The sequence below is a fragment of the Ochotona princeps genome, chromosome 12 (genome assembly GCF_030435755.1).
Source record: "Ochotona princeps isolate mOchPri1 chromosome 12, mOchPri1.hap1, whole genome shotgun sequence".
NCBI lineage: Eukaryota > Metazoa > Chordata > Mammalia > Lagomorpha > Ochotonidae > Ochotona > Ochotona princeps.
In genome coordinates this window covers 30,600,745-30,616,065 of record NC_080843.1, presented here as the reverse complement: position 1 = coordinate 30,616,065, position 15,321 = coordinate 30,600,745, and the positions used below count along the sequence as shown (strand labels likewise).

Here is a 15,321-nt window from a genome sequence, read left to right as displayed (position 1 = left end):
TTATATTTCTTTTGGCTAGGGGTTCAGAAGCTCCTTCACCTTCTATGAGGATAGAGGAAACGAGTGCATCTTTGAGGTTCTATGAAGAATGAAACCAACTGATTGAGAATGAAATAACACATATGAAAAGATAAAGAAGTTAAGAATATCATGACGATGAATTTCAACTGTAGTTTCCAATATAAGTTACTTGTTCTGATCATAAAAGAGAGAACTACAGCTTTTTTCTGTGTATTTATGCTCTGTGTATATTATGTACATTAAGGGCTAGTTCATTTGAAAAAATAACACAGGGTTGGCAAATGAAATATGCAAGCGCTTCAATCTGATTGGTAAATGTTGAATGAGTTAAGTGTAATGCTGATGTATTATTTTTTTAAGATTTACTTATTTTTACTAGAATGGCCTATCTACAGAGAGAAGGAGATGAAGAGAAAAGATCTTCCGTCTACTGCTTCATGCCACAAGTGGCCACAAGAGCCAAAACTAAGTCTATCTGAAGCTGGGAGCCAGAAGCATCTTCTCAGCCTCTTATCTGGGTGCAGGATCTCAAGGATACGGGACATCTTTTGCTGTTTTCCCAGGTGACAAACAGGAAACTGGATGGGAAAAGGAGCAGCTGGGACACAAACCAAGCCAGTGTCCATATGGGATCCCTGCACTTGCAAGGGGTGGATTGAGCCATTTGAGCCATCACACCAGGTCCAATGATGTTTATATCTTTAAGCAAAATAAAAGTAAACTTAGTAAACACACACACATTTCTCCTTGAAATACTTTTTTGTTAAAGGTAAATTCTGTAGAATGGAGTAGCTACAGGGTAGCTACTGTGGAACACAGATGGAAAATTCCTCTTCTTTAAAAAATAGATTTATCTTGTTTATTTGAAAGGCAAAGTTATAGAGACAGAGGGAGAGACAGATCCTCCATCCACTGGTTCACTGCCCAAATGTACACAGTGGCCAGGGCTGGGCCAGGCCAAGGCCAGGAGCCAGGAGATTTTTCAAGGTCTCCCACGTAGGTGCAGGGCCCAAGCATCTGCACTGTCCTCTGTTGACTTCCCAGGCTCCTGACCAAAGCACTTGATCAGAAGTGGAGCAGCTGGGACTCCAACAGGTATTCATAAAAGATGCCATTGTTGTAAGCAGTGGCTTAACTTGTCATACCTCAGTGCCAGCCCTGCAATTCCTTAATAAGCGAAATCTAAAATTACGAGGTCACTCAGAATTCCATTCCTTGTTATACATTCCAAAGAAATAAAAATAAGTGTTCAAGTACAAATTTGCACACCCGTGTTCATAGTAGCATTATTCACAAAATAGGATATACTTCTTAAATAAAATGTATAGTTGTATTAGAGCTAGAAAGAGCAGGAAAGGCAGACAGAAAGATCTTCCATCCTCCATACCACTCCCCACATGTCCACAATGGCCAGAGCTGGGCCACCCAGAGCAAGAGGTCAGGCTCTTCTTCCAGGTGTTCAAAGTGGGGGCGAGGTTCTAAGAACTTGGGTCATCTTCTGCTTTCCAAGGCCATTAGCAGGGAGCTGAATCAAAATTGGAGCAGCCAAGATTCAAATCAGTGCCCATGGGGGATACTGATGCCACAGATGATGGGCCAGTCTATTATGTCATGGCACCAACTTCTGAGTGATTTTTTTATCTAATAACAATTCAAGGAAAACAAAGAAGGAAGGCAGGGCACCACTATCTGAAAACTGTCCTAGTTTTCTAATCAAAAGGATTTTCTAAAAATTATCTTGGTGTATTATCTGCTATATATTTTATCTTCTACATCAAGTTAAAGGTCATAAAAAAGATTTTACTTAAACCAAAAGAAACATTCTTTCTTTGAGCAGGAAAACATTGCTTCAGTATATAACATACTCATTTAAAAAGTACCTTAAGGTATCCATGTTTTGAAGTACTTAATGCCTAAGATAAAGTGCAAAAATATATGTTAACTGGTCTTTTTATGCATTCAATTGGTAGCTAATTTAGTTAATAGCATATTAATCCTATGTTCTTTAGTTAATAACATATCAACCCCATGATAGCACTGTTAAGGTAGATATCAGGTTTTGAAATCATATCAATGTGATAAGCCACTGTTAAATAATCATCATATTCAAAAACACTAAATATAGCTTTGCATGACATATGCTTTTGAAAACAAGAGAGACCTAAATTCTTACCAAGAAAAAAAAAAGTATACCTACATAAATTTAACAGGTTTGTAGCGACACATAAAGCCTATATGCTCAGCACTGCTACCTCCCATAGAGCTAAATATTTTGTATCCTAACTTATGCAACTTTAAGTCATTACTTTAAATTTTAGCCATCAACAATGTGGTGCAAAATACTGCTAAGTCAGTAAAAGAAGTGCAGGGAAGTTTATCTTGCACTTAGATTTAGTGGCACATAAGATTTGAATTAGATTTTTTTAAAGAGGGATTTAATTCATGAAGAAATTAACATCTTTATATGTACATATTTAACTTCTGTTAATTCAAGAGAGGCAGGGGCAAGACAAGTTTGAATGCATGTGTATAAGTATACGAATGCAACCACTTTGGAAACATTCTCTTCTGAGGTTTGGACACGTTTATTTCCTCCCAAATCTATTAAACTTTTCTGAGTTCTACTTCAATTTATTATGGTGCTTGACTTTATTGACCTCCCACTACTCTTTTAAATCTGTTTTCTAGCTAAAGCACTGCAGGCTTTCTTATCTCAGCTTACCTCTAATTCAGTGATTTCTTCTCTGACTCCTGTGCCTTGACCCTCTCATTGCTGAAGGTTTTGTTCAGGCCTCTGACTCTCACCTCAACATTCACTGTTTCAGATTCATTTCTGAGCAGTCCTTTAATCACTGTTGTGATGGTGGTTTTGCCATCTAATCTTGTATCTCAAAGGCCTGTAAAAACTGCTCATCAATATTCTGACAGCATTTCACTGTGCTTAAAGACAGCCCAAAGTCTCCCTACTCAGATTTCCTTTCAGTTGCCCTTCCCTGTTTCTTAGAGGTACACAAACTTCCAGAGCAAAACTTGAAAAATTATCATAATGATTCTGTTTTGCAGCTTATATCAAATATGAGACAAAATCCATCTTTCTTACCCAAATGGAACTCCTCATTGCTCCCTTTTATGAGGAACACGCATGCCCCAGAGGCCGTGATGATAGCAGCCAACTGCAACAAAATGCTGCTTTTCAGAGAATTGTACTTGCTCCATGAGTACCTGTTTCAATCCTTGGAAATTTATGAGCTCCTTCACCTTTTACTTTCTCCCCAAATCATCACAGATACACCCAGCTGTAACACTCCGAGTGATTCCAATGATAACAACTGACAGAACCGAGATATGAAACTCTGCCCCTTGATTCAGAATGACCCTAACACCCCAGCAAGTCACATTTCAGACACTCCTAAGAGATACAGATGAGACAAGCCTCTATCCTTGACTTCCTCCATCATCTCTGCTTCTGATTTGTCTTAGCTGAATTCCAAGCTCACTCACACTCTGTTCCCTGGAAACCTGAGTTAGGACAGCATTCTTCAAATATATATCTCATTTCATCTTTTTACATTCTTCTACCCCTTGTTTGATGTCTGGAATAATTAGAACAGCTTTTCAGTTCATCGATTAATTTCTTCTGTCTATTCAACAACGCTAGCGTTGTGAATTACAACAGCCATTCTACTGTAGAAGTTAAGGCATTACTCAGATATTCTAACTTTCAGTTCTATTTCTGCCATTATCGACTGTGTAACATGAATGAATTGTCTTAATTTCTTCATCCTCAGTTCTTAAAAAAAAAAAAAAGGAACATTAAAGGTTTCTTTTTCCTTCCATACAAAATGAGTTAACATTCACAAAGGACTTCAATTAGGTCCTCGAACTTGATCAATATCAAGAGTACTAGCTACTACCAAGAACATTATTAATATTAATTACATATATTGCTCCACTTCTCAAGAATCTACATTAGCTTCTAATTAGGCCTGCTATTTCAAATTCAAATTTCAAAGTCTATTATAATCACTCTTGCCCTATATTTTATAGTTTATTTTCCAATAATTCTAATACAAAAACCCTCTACTTTAACCAAACCATTCTCTTTGCAGTTTCCCAAATTCTATTTGGTTTTTTTTTATTTGGGGGGGGGGAGTGTTCTATTTATTTTAAAGGCACAGAGAGAAAAGTGGGGGAGTGGAGAATCTTTTATCTGCTGGTTTACTCCCCAAATGGTTGCAGCCGTCTGAGCTGAGGCTGAACAAAGCTAAAAGTCAGGAACTTGTTTGCCACGTCGGTAGCAAAGCCCTACGCACTAGGACGTGAGCTGTCTTCCCAGGCACATCAACAGTGAGCTGGCTAAGAAGTGGAGCTCCAATATGGATGTGCACTGCAGCACAACACAGGCTCCTAAACAAGTTACTTAGTTCTCTGTTTTTCTATATTGTACTTGCCAATATACAGTCACATTACTTTTCCATTATTGACTTCAAGCTTTATTTCTCATAAAAACTTCCATAATACTCTGTCACATATTACTCATTTTCTTATTTGATTATGGCCCACACTTAGAATAAGAGCCATATATTTCAGTATATAGTTAACTAAGTATAATATTTTCTTAATAACCATATGGTCTATTTTTAACTTCTAAATTATATGGGAAATCCCATGAGGAAAACATCATGTTTTATAATCCTTTGCATCACCAACAGGGAATAAACCAATGCTAGTATATATTTTACAAATAGTTTGTGAAATACAAAAAGCATTCTTCATTATGGCTGAAAATAAATACCAGACACAAACAGGATATTAAAATGATAACCACATAATGAATAAAATGAAACAAAACAATTTTTAGTTTCTCTAATCCTGAGCTTGCTTTTTTTTTCCTTTTTAACTTACAGAGCTACTGCAAATTATCAAGCTAGATGAATTTTAAGTGCATGATGGATTTCATAAAATCAAAGAAATGGTATTATTTTCCTAGCAAAGATGATCTATGAAATACAAGCATCACAGTTCACCTACTCCTTAGTATTATTATCGGGTTATTTAACAACAACAACAAAAATTAAGCTGTATTAGTGTGCTCTAAATTCTACCAAATATTTCATTTCAATTATGACTTTTAGCTTTGATAGTTAATGTTATAGCAACATAGTATAAGGAACAAAGGAGTAATAAATACATTCTTTAAATACATTATCAGATATATAGAGAGAAGCAAACTATGATGGAGTATATTTTAAAATGCAGAATATTTTATTCTATAGATAGGGTTTTTCTTTCCCTGTCCCCAATATCATTTATCCTTCTCCATTTGTTTTTTAACTAACTATGAGTTTATTGGATATATTTTTAGAAAGTTCATGTGCAATACATGTTTTTCTAAAAAAAATAGCATCCTATCCGGGCCTGGTGCAGTAGTCTACTGGCTAAAGTCCTCACCTTGTATGCACCAGGATCCCATATGGACACGGGTTCTAATCCTGGAAGCCTTGCTTCCCATCCAGCTCCCTGCTTGTGGTCTGGGAAAGCAGTCCAGGATGGCCCAAAGCCTTGGGACCCCACTGCATTGTTGGAGACCTGGAAGAGGCTCAGAGCTCCTGTTTGGATTGGCTCAGCTCCGGCTGTGGTGTCCACTTAGGGAGTGAATCATCAGATGGAAGATCTTCCTCTTTGTCCTTCCTCCTCTCTGTATATATCTGCTTAACTCAAATGAAAACTCAATTTATCATATAACTCATACATTTATTAATTAATTTGTTTTCATTGGCAGATCTACAGAGTAGAGACAGAGGGAAAGAGAGGAAATTCTTCAGTTCATAGGTTCATTCCCCAAGTGGCCACAACAGCCAGAGCTCAGCTCATCTGAAGCCAGAAGCTTCTTCTGGGGCTCCTGTGTGGGTGCAGGATCCCTAGGCTTTGGGACATCCTCTACTGCTATCCCATTCCACAAGCAGGGAGCTGAATGAGAAGTGCAGCAGCCAGGACATGACCCTCCCATATGGGATCCCAGAGTGGGCAAGGTGAGGATTTAGTCAACAGGCTGTTGTGTCAGGCCCTAACTCACACATTTTTACAAAGGATTTTATAGAGAGTCTTTTAAGTGATATAATTTTAAGTTGAGAATTTTAAATTTTGAATAAGGAGATAATTAGTATCATAATTAAGCATGAATTTTAGTATGTCCTTAGCTTCAAGGCAATTCCTAAAAGAATATTAGACGATAATGTAAATTGCTTCTTTTTACATTGTCTGAAATTAATATGCTAATCTCATGCTTTACAATATTATTGATTACAATACTATTTATATTTTGCCCAATGATAGAAATATTTCTTATACAATCTAAGAGGAAAATTTAAAAATCCATGACCTTATTTGCCAAAATGATTATCTGATTTTAACCAAGGGTTAATTCTGCATTAAGCATGCTGATTTCATTGTCTAAACACATAAAATGTTACATTTACCTACAGTTATTCAAAGAAGTGTTTGTCTTTTTGAAATGCCAAAAAAGTATTTTTCACATAATTCTTAATATTTACTTAAATGGGAATTCTAAATATGAATACAACTCTAAACAGTATACAATTTTAAATTACACCAATTTGAACAACAAATTAGAAAGTCATTAGGCTGAGAAAGTTTTAGTGTTCTGGGTTCATGGAAAAACAAAGAAAATGCAAACTACAGAAACTGTACCAATCAGCACCACCAACAAGCCTCCCTAACTATTACTGTGTAATCAATCTACTTTGTCTTCTATGAATAACTTTCCCTTCGTGGGAACCTGAATCTTTTGTGGTCTGGATTTGCCTCACTCAAGCATCACCCTTTGTTCAAATAATCTTCAAAAATAATAAATTATTGCACCTAACTTTAACACTTAGTAGTATGTAGATAATACCAAAAAATAACCTGTAATATTTTTTTTTACTAGGATGAAAGATCATCTGTGAGAAATGATACCAAATTGTATATCACATAATCAACATTAAATAAATGGTTGAACAAAAGTTATTTTCTTCTTATCATGCATGAATAGTTGAAAATAATGAATTTTACATTTGTATTAAAAATGTCAACATATCCAGAACAAGAAAGAAAGAAAGAAAGAAAGAAAGAAAGAAAGAAAGAAAGAAAGAAAGAAAGAAAGAAAGATAACTTCAACTTGGAATCCCTCAGAGTATTGTAAAATAATTTGTTTTTTAAATTGAAGGACAGAATCGGGGGCCGGCACGTTAGCCTAGTGGCTGAAAATCCTCGCCTTGGGCCCAGCACAGTGACCTAGCAGCTAAAGTCCTCATCTTGAACATTCTTGCATCCCATATGCACTCCGGTTCTAATCATGCCCTGCTTCCCATCCAGCTCCCTGCTTGTGGCCTGGGAGAGCAGCCGAGGATAGCCTGAAGCCTTGTGTCCCTTCACACATGTGGGAGACCAGAAGAGGTTCTGGGCTCCTGGCTTTGGATTGGCTCAATTCCAGCCATTGTAGTACCTTGGGGTGTAATCATGGGATGGAAGATCTTCCTCTCTGTCTCTCCTCTCTGTATACCTGACTTTGCAATACAAATAAATAAATCTTTAAAAACTAAATAAAAGAATTACAGAGATAGAGTGATTGAAAGCAGGAGAACAAGAAAGCTCTTCCATGCTCTGGTGCACTCCCCAACTCAGGGCACTCAGTGGCTGAAGCTGAGTCCATCCAAAGTCTGGAGCCAGGAGTTTCTTCCAGTCTCTTACATAGGTGCAAAAGATCAAGGACATGAGCTATTTCTTTCTGCTTTCCCCCACCATAAACAGGGAGCTAGACTAGAAGTAGAGACGCCGAGACAAGAACCAGTGCCCTAAAGGGATTCCTGTCCTGGAGTCAGAAGCTTAGGCTTAGGTATACAGTGCAAGGTTAAATAAATAATTTCATTGTTTAATTTTAATATATATCTTCATTTTACTTGAAAGGCAGAAGGGAAATGAGAGTGAGACCGGGAGACGGAGGGGGTGTGGACCTTCCATTAACCAGTTCACTTTCAAATTGCTTGCAGAAGAATTGGCTGGTGTCAAGAGCCAGGAGCTAACTTCAGGCTTGCCATGAGTGGCAGGGAAGTCAGTACATGAATAGTTATCTGCTGCCTCTCTAAGGGTGTACTCTAGTAAGAGGCTAAATCAAAAATGAGGAGCAAAAACTTAAACTCGGATACAGGATGTGGCTGTTCAAAAAGTGACTATTGTAACAGGTGCTTGCCACAAAAAAATCAGTTAGAAATTAAAATAATAATAATAATAATAATAGTGATAAAAAGGACAGTGACAATCTCAGTTAAGTACAATATGTCACTGCCATTGCTACTGCTCATAAGTAATGCTGATCTCGTCTTTATTGTACTTTCATTAGTGCCACATTGGACACAAGCTGGCATTTATTCCTACAGGAAGATATTGGACACTCCTTTTGACTGCCTGAGCATCACATTGATACGTTTGTTACATGTTCATCAACTTCATGGGGATAAAGGGTCACAATATTTTTCCCCATGGTGGATTGTACCTAAGGGGATATATAATGAATGGTAGCAGAAATTATTATGTTCATTGGTGGAAACAGAGTATGTCCCCATGTATGCACTACAAGGATGGACTCACAACAAAGTGGCTGACAATCTTCTATATTGTTGGGAGACACCTTAGTGGTAGCATGATGGTCATGTGAAAATCCATGAGACACCCATTGTAAGACTAGAGGGGAGAACAACGGGGAGGGAAGGAAACTTGGGGATGGGAAAGGGAGACCCAAGTGCCTAGTAAACTAAGTCATAAAACAATTTTAAAAAGACAGAAAAGAAAAAAAATAATAACTATATGATATGAAATAAAGAAAACTACTTGGAACATTATGAATGAAACAGAATTTCTTAGCATACTCAATCAGAACACTGGAAATGAGAAGGACAATACAAAGTTCATGGCAGTGAAAATATTCACTTGTATAAATTCTATACAGTGCTGATGGTTTTAGAAAAACTAATGGGTATTTCTATTGTTAATATACTTTTTAGTTGATTGAGTCCCTGTATCTTATTAATAAAATATGAAATCATTCACATAATTTATAGGTACATTTAATGGCAAAGGTAAGTACATATTTGTCTCAAAAATATATGTGCAAAATAATGCAAATTCAAATTTTAACAGAACAGCACATTTTATTTCAGGTATACGCATCCTCCTTAAACAAAATTCGATTTTCATTTAGTATGATTTTTACTAAAACAGAAGGAATGTTTTCATCCATATTTATAAGATTTGTAAGTTTTTATGTTTATTTCTTAAGACAATTCTGTAATTTAAGTGGCATTATAACTTCCTCAGGGTAAAAAAAAATCAATTATTGAATAACCACAATGACAAAAACCCGGTATCTTAAAAATGCGCATTCTCATTTCCATAAACATAGACTAGTATTCAATCCACATGTTAGTCTATGACTTTTAAAGTCATGAGTACATATTTCCAAGAGACAAATGACCCTACCTATGTGCAGGTATTTTTCTGTTTCCAACAATCAGGATAACATCACAAAGTTGCTGCTGCTTCAAGTAACTTTCCATCTTTCTGAAAGTTTGTTCAGCATGGTGAACAGCTTGATAGAATTCTTCAGAACAACTGGAGTCCAAATCATTCTGAGGTGCCAGTGAATGGCTGGTTGGTGGCAGCCTGTAAATCACAAAAAAAAAAATGATGGGCACATCAATTTTTCAGAATGACACACATTTTTAGAATGTTTTAAGAATTGTTGGTATAGCAAGAGTAAGATGGCAGAATAGTGTGATGACGTGTTCAAATGAATGAACAAGGATTTGTGGAGGATAAGCAGAGAGGACACAATCCTGGGAAATAAGAAGTGTGTGTGGCAGGCAGGGCAGGGGGCATAGGGGTGATGGCAGAAGGCCATCTGGAAACCATCACAGACACAAGGAAACAGACACCACAGAAGGCACTGCACTAAGCAGGTACACCAGCAGCCATGGAACTCCACTGGTGGTCAGATGGGAAGAGGAGATCATTGAGAATGCAGGAGGTGCATCCAGTCATAGATTTGTGGGTCTTTCTATTTTTTTTTTTTTCTTTTGATTTAGCCAGGACAGAAGCAGATTAGCAGAGCCCTATTGGACTGGTGTGGGGACAGAGAGCATGCACAACCCAGTACACCACCAGTGCTGCATTGGGTGCCGTTTTGAGTTCTGCAGCAAAGACCTTGGCAGGGGGAGCAGGTGGAGAGGAGAGACAATGACATAACAGTGTAGTAAGCTTGCACTAAGCCTAGGAGAACTCACTTCTGCAGGGCACGGTCTCCCAAGGGTTAACTCCAGAGTTTAGCTTGTTTTTCAAGGGGTAAAAGGATGCACAAACTTGGCCTGATACATTTAGTTCCTGGCTTAACCGCAAATTCCTGCTTCCCTGCTTCCCGTTTATCAGGATGCCCCTGGGGGTCTTAGGAGCTGCTAGAGCATTGGAAAAGTACTGGGAGAAACCAGAGAGTATAAAAGGCAGGCTAGAGTTCAATAAAGGTGGCATTCTCTTTGCACGAATGGCCCAGTGTGTGTTGTCTTCTTTGTTTTTTTTTTTTGTTTGTTTGTTTGTTTTTGTTTTTGTTTTTTTTTTAAATATTCATTTATTCATTAATTACATTGCATTACATGACACAATTTCATAGGTACTGGGATTCCCCCCCCCTTCACCCCAAACCCTTCCCCCATCATGAATTCCTTCACCTTGATGCATAACCACAGCTCAAGTTCCGTTGAGATTCCCTAATTAAAAGTTTACACCATACAGAGTCCAGCATCCCACTTGTCCAGTTCAAGTTCAACCGCCTCTTAGGGAGGCCCTCTCAGGTTTGTAGGCAGAGCCAGCAGAGCGTCACCTCGATCAATTAGAAGCACCAACATATCATCAGCAACAGTCCAGGTATGATGAGGCTGGTGCAGAGTCCACTGATTGACATAGTCCGTCTTAGGGTTTCCCCTTGTCCAGTTTTCCGCTGCAAGCATAAAGCTGAGGTGGTTGATTCATCTACTCCATTTTCCATCTTTTTTTGATTAATGCTTTGATTCCTCCATTTTGTTCAGGGGAATCCCCCTAAAAAAAACTTTGAGGCATTCCCAGTCCAGGCTCCTACATGTACTACTAGTAAGCACAGTGCTCGCCACCGTCCATCACTCCGATCAGCTGATGGTTTTAACCCCTGGGTTGGTTCTCTTCTGAGCCCCGACCTCTATTGGAACCAATGAGTATCGCATCTCTCCCCGGCTCTGCCCATCACACTCTTGTCCCTCACCTAAACCAGTGGGAGGAGTGCTGGTCGGGTGTTGCATTCCCTGCTAGCACAGGCCATTTCACCTTGGCATTTTGTGTTTTGTACTGTTTTTTTTTTTTTTTTAATCGCAACCAAACACGGCCAGGCCCCCACACAGTTTCAGCACTTGGGCTTGCCAGTGGATGACGTGAACCGACTCAGCCTGGTCTGCCCCAACCCGAGCCAAGTGTATTCCAGTGGGTCACATTCCAAAGCCTCTTCTGGGTTATTTACCTCCATGCTTCTTGCGTTTATTTGCAGAGTCAGTGTCCTGTCAGAGGATCTGTTCAGGTTCCTCCCTCCGACTCCTTCATGGTGTCGGGCTTCACGCATTCCTGCAGGTCCTTCGGCCAGCACCGCTCTTCAATCCATTCTGGTTCCTGCTGTTGAGAGTTTCAGCCCAGCCACGGCTCGTCCATACCCACGCATATCTCATATATGGCTCAGATGGGGTTGAGGCCTAGCCGAGCCCGTCCAACGTCTATCCTGGTCCTCCAGAGCACCAAACTGTGCTGTGGTCTAATCCGGCATGGTGCGTCAAAGCCGAATTGATATTTGTGCCAAGGGATTACAACTGTGACCCGACCAGAACTCAGCCTCCCTCCAGTTCCTGTGCCCCTTAGTGGTAGGCTCCACGCAGCCAAGGCCTCCACCACGCTCTCCAACCAGGCCTGTTGCCAGCCAGTGTTAACTATGCCAGAGGTTGCTCTGGTCAGCCCAGAGCGTCCTATAGACTGTCATGCCTACTGCATAGACTCCACCGGCCCTTCTAAACCGTCCAATGGGGTCAGAGTGTCAGGGCATTGGTCCACGTATGCCTTACACATTCTAGCCCCGAGTATGGTTCTTGAATGCCAGTCAGTGTCATAGTAATGCCTTCTGTGACCCCTCTGCTGATCCCTCATCCTATCAGGTAATGGGGCATCCTGCTGGAAAAGCCCGGAATTTTGCCTTTTAAGTGAGCTGATGTTGGCGATCGGCACTATAAAGTGACTACAGGTTCTTCAGAGGAAGATTAAATGCCTTTGAAAAGCTTAAGGACTAATACATATTCTCAGAGTACTGTGGGTTCAGCACAGAGCGTCTCATGCAGCATATCAGAGAAACCAAATTCCAAAACTTCCTGGCCGAGCGGCCAGCAGGCGAAGCCTGGCGCCAAATGGCGCACTGGCCGCCCGAGAGCCTCGCACCCCATGTACCTGCGCAGGTGGTGGAAAGCTTGGCTGTGTTAGGCTGGAATCGTGGCAGGGACCCTCGCACCCGGGCCGCATGGCGGCCCGGGGCCAAGCTGCTTGGGCCCCCGCCTGGATCGTGCTAGCTAGCTCCACCCCCACTCCAGCCCCTGGCATGGCGGCTCAGAGGCGTTCCCAACCCGCTTCTCAGGGTCCTGGGACAACCTTCCCGCCCAGAAGGAGGCCATCAGACCAGGACCCCGGCAAATCGGAAAGCTGCCCGAGAGCCTCGCACCCCATGTACCTGCGCAGGTGGTGGAAAGCTTGGCTGTGTTAGGCTGGGTGTTGTCTTCTTTGTAACCTTAGTTCCTCCGCTCGACTCGGGGTATATGGCAACGTGGGCGTTGCAGACAACTTCTGACTCAATGCATTGCAGTGAACCCACCAGGAAAATGATACTGATTCGGTTAACGTTGAGAACTCCACTAACAGCACCTGCTGCCATGCATGTGAGAAGAAAGGTACACTACTTCACTGTTGGTGGGAGTTATCCTAGTGCAGCCCGATGAAAGTCAGTATGAAGAGTGCTAAGGCAACTGAAAATCAATTTTGCATATTACCCACCATCCCACTCCTGGCAATACATTAAAAGGAAGTGAAATCTGCTTATGAGAAACTGACCTGTAATTCTATGTTCATAGCAGAACAAAATAAAATAGCAAAGGCAAGGAAACAACCCAGCTGCCCATAGAACAGGAATGGATGAAGGAATCACAGAGCATTAACTCCATGGAATACTACTCAGTCATTGAAAGAATGAAATTTTACCATTAGAAACAAAATGTTCCTAATTAGATACCATTATCATTTGTGAAATAAGCTAATACTAAAGGGACAAATATCGCATATTTTCTGTGATACAAGGCATCCTTCATGCAAAATTCATAACAAATATACCGTTCTCATAGGTTAACTATGTAATAGAGACCAGCATATTGTGAAGTAAAGATGCGTTGCAGTATACAGTTCTACTGCTGAATAAAAGTACTCCTAAAAAAACTGCTAAATATACCTTGACAACATGATACCAGATTTTCCATCATTGCCAAAACCTACAATGCCATGATGCACTTCAAATGGTAAAATGTTGTGCTTGTGATTGTTGCTGAAGGACTAAACTAACGTAATAATATGTGGGAAAATGGAGGGTTATTATGAGGAAAAAGAGGCAGATATAGAATCCCTATACCTACAAAATTGTATTATGGAAAATAAATTTAAGCTAATTACTGTATCCATTAACAGCATATATCATTTCACAAAAATCATCCAGCATACTCCATTAAAGAATACATTCTCAATATACTTAGGTACATGATATAGCTTAATAGATTCAATTATGTGCCCTATTAATAAATGTTTTCAAAAAATTGAAATTAGAGCCCAGAGCAGTAACCTAGCAGCTAATGTCCTCGCCTTGCATGCTCTGCGATCCCATATGGGCAATGGTTCTAATCCCAGCAGCCCTGCTTCCCATCCAGCTCCCTACTTGTGACCTGGGAAAGCAGTCGAGGACAAACCAAAGACTTGGAACCCTGCACCCTCGTCAGAGACACAGAAGAGGCTCCGGGATCCTTGCTTCGGATTGGTTCAGTTCTGGCCATTGTACCCACTTGGGAAGTGAATCAATGAATGGAAGATCTTCCTCTCTGTCTTTCCTCCTCTCTGTATATCTGATTTTCCAATAATAATAAATCTTTTTAAAAATTAAAATTAAAAATTAATTGCATAAGTAAATATTTTTTGTTTATTTTATGTAAATGTATTAGAAAGTAACAAGTAGAATTTATAGCTGATCAAATTTCTCAACTAGGACACCAGAAAGAAAATTACGAATATTATCAACTCTTTTGATTATCAACTCTTTTGATTTTGTATTATGACTTTTCATTTAAGAGGATGTACAGTAGCTGTGAAATGGAGACTAACATCCAGATGTGTGGATGCAGTGTAGTATGCATTTCTGCTTCCAGACAAAGATGGACTTACAATGAAACTGTTTACTATATCTTGACAATAAGATTCTGGACACTCTGCCATTGTCCATGCCCGCAATGATGGACATATGACTGTGTATGAAGAACTATATGTTAGTAATGATATAGAGGAACTAGGTGGGGGGAGGGAATTGAGGAGGGGATAAGGGAATAGGGAACTGTATCATAAAATGAACACTAATAAAATGTAAAATATATATACATATAAATAAACAAAAAATAAAGAAAGGAAAAAAACCAGAAAGGACAGAGAAAGAGGTCTTTCGTGTATTGGTTCACTCCTTACATTCCAACAGTAGCTAGGCGTGGGTAAGCTGATGCCTGGAACTGGAACTTTATCTGGGACCCCATGGGTGTGGTCAGAATATAAACAAATGGCTGTGATCTGTACCCCAGAGCTCTGTTAGGAGGAGACTGAATCAGGTAGAATGTGACACCAGGCCTTCCAATATGAAGCGTAGGTGTCCCAAGTGGTAGCTTAATACACTCAATGACAAAATGTCCAACATCATTGTTTTAAGAAATATTTCAGAAAAAAAGGAATATTTCTATAACATGAAATGAAGGAATCACTCACAGATAGTTCTTGTGCAAAGACCTGAATGCAGCCCCCCCCAAAAAAACTTTTTATATGCGAAAAAGTAACTATTTATTGTATTCCTATAGAAAGAATTAGTTATATTTCTGGCTACATGAACCTGTTCATATT

At 39.6% G+C, this 15,321-nt stretch overlaps 1 protein-coding gene across 1 annotated transcript in view; it reads right to left on the bottom strand.

Moving 5' to 3' along the window:
- The window catches only part of KLHL1 (kelch like family member 1), a 223,231-nt gene that overhangs the window by 133,827 nt on the left and 74,083 nt on the right, over positions 1–15,321 (bottom strand). Inside the window, exon 2 of the mRNA XM_004577433.2 lies at positions 9,559–9,741. Within this exon, the coding sequence (XP_004577490.2) occupies positions 9,559–9,741 (183 nt within the window). The remainder of the gene's footprint in view (positions 1–9,558; positions 9,742–15,321) is intronic.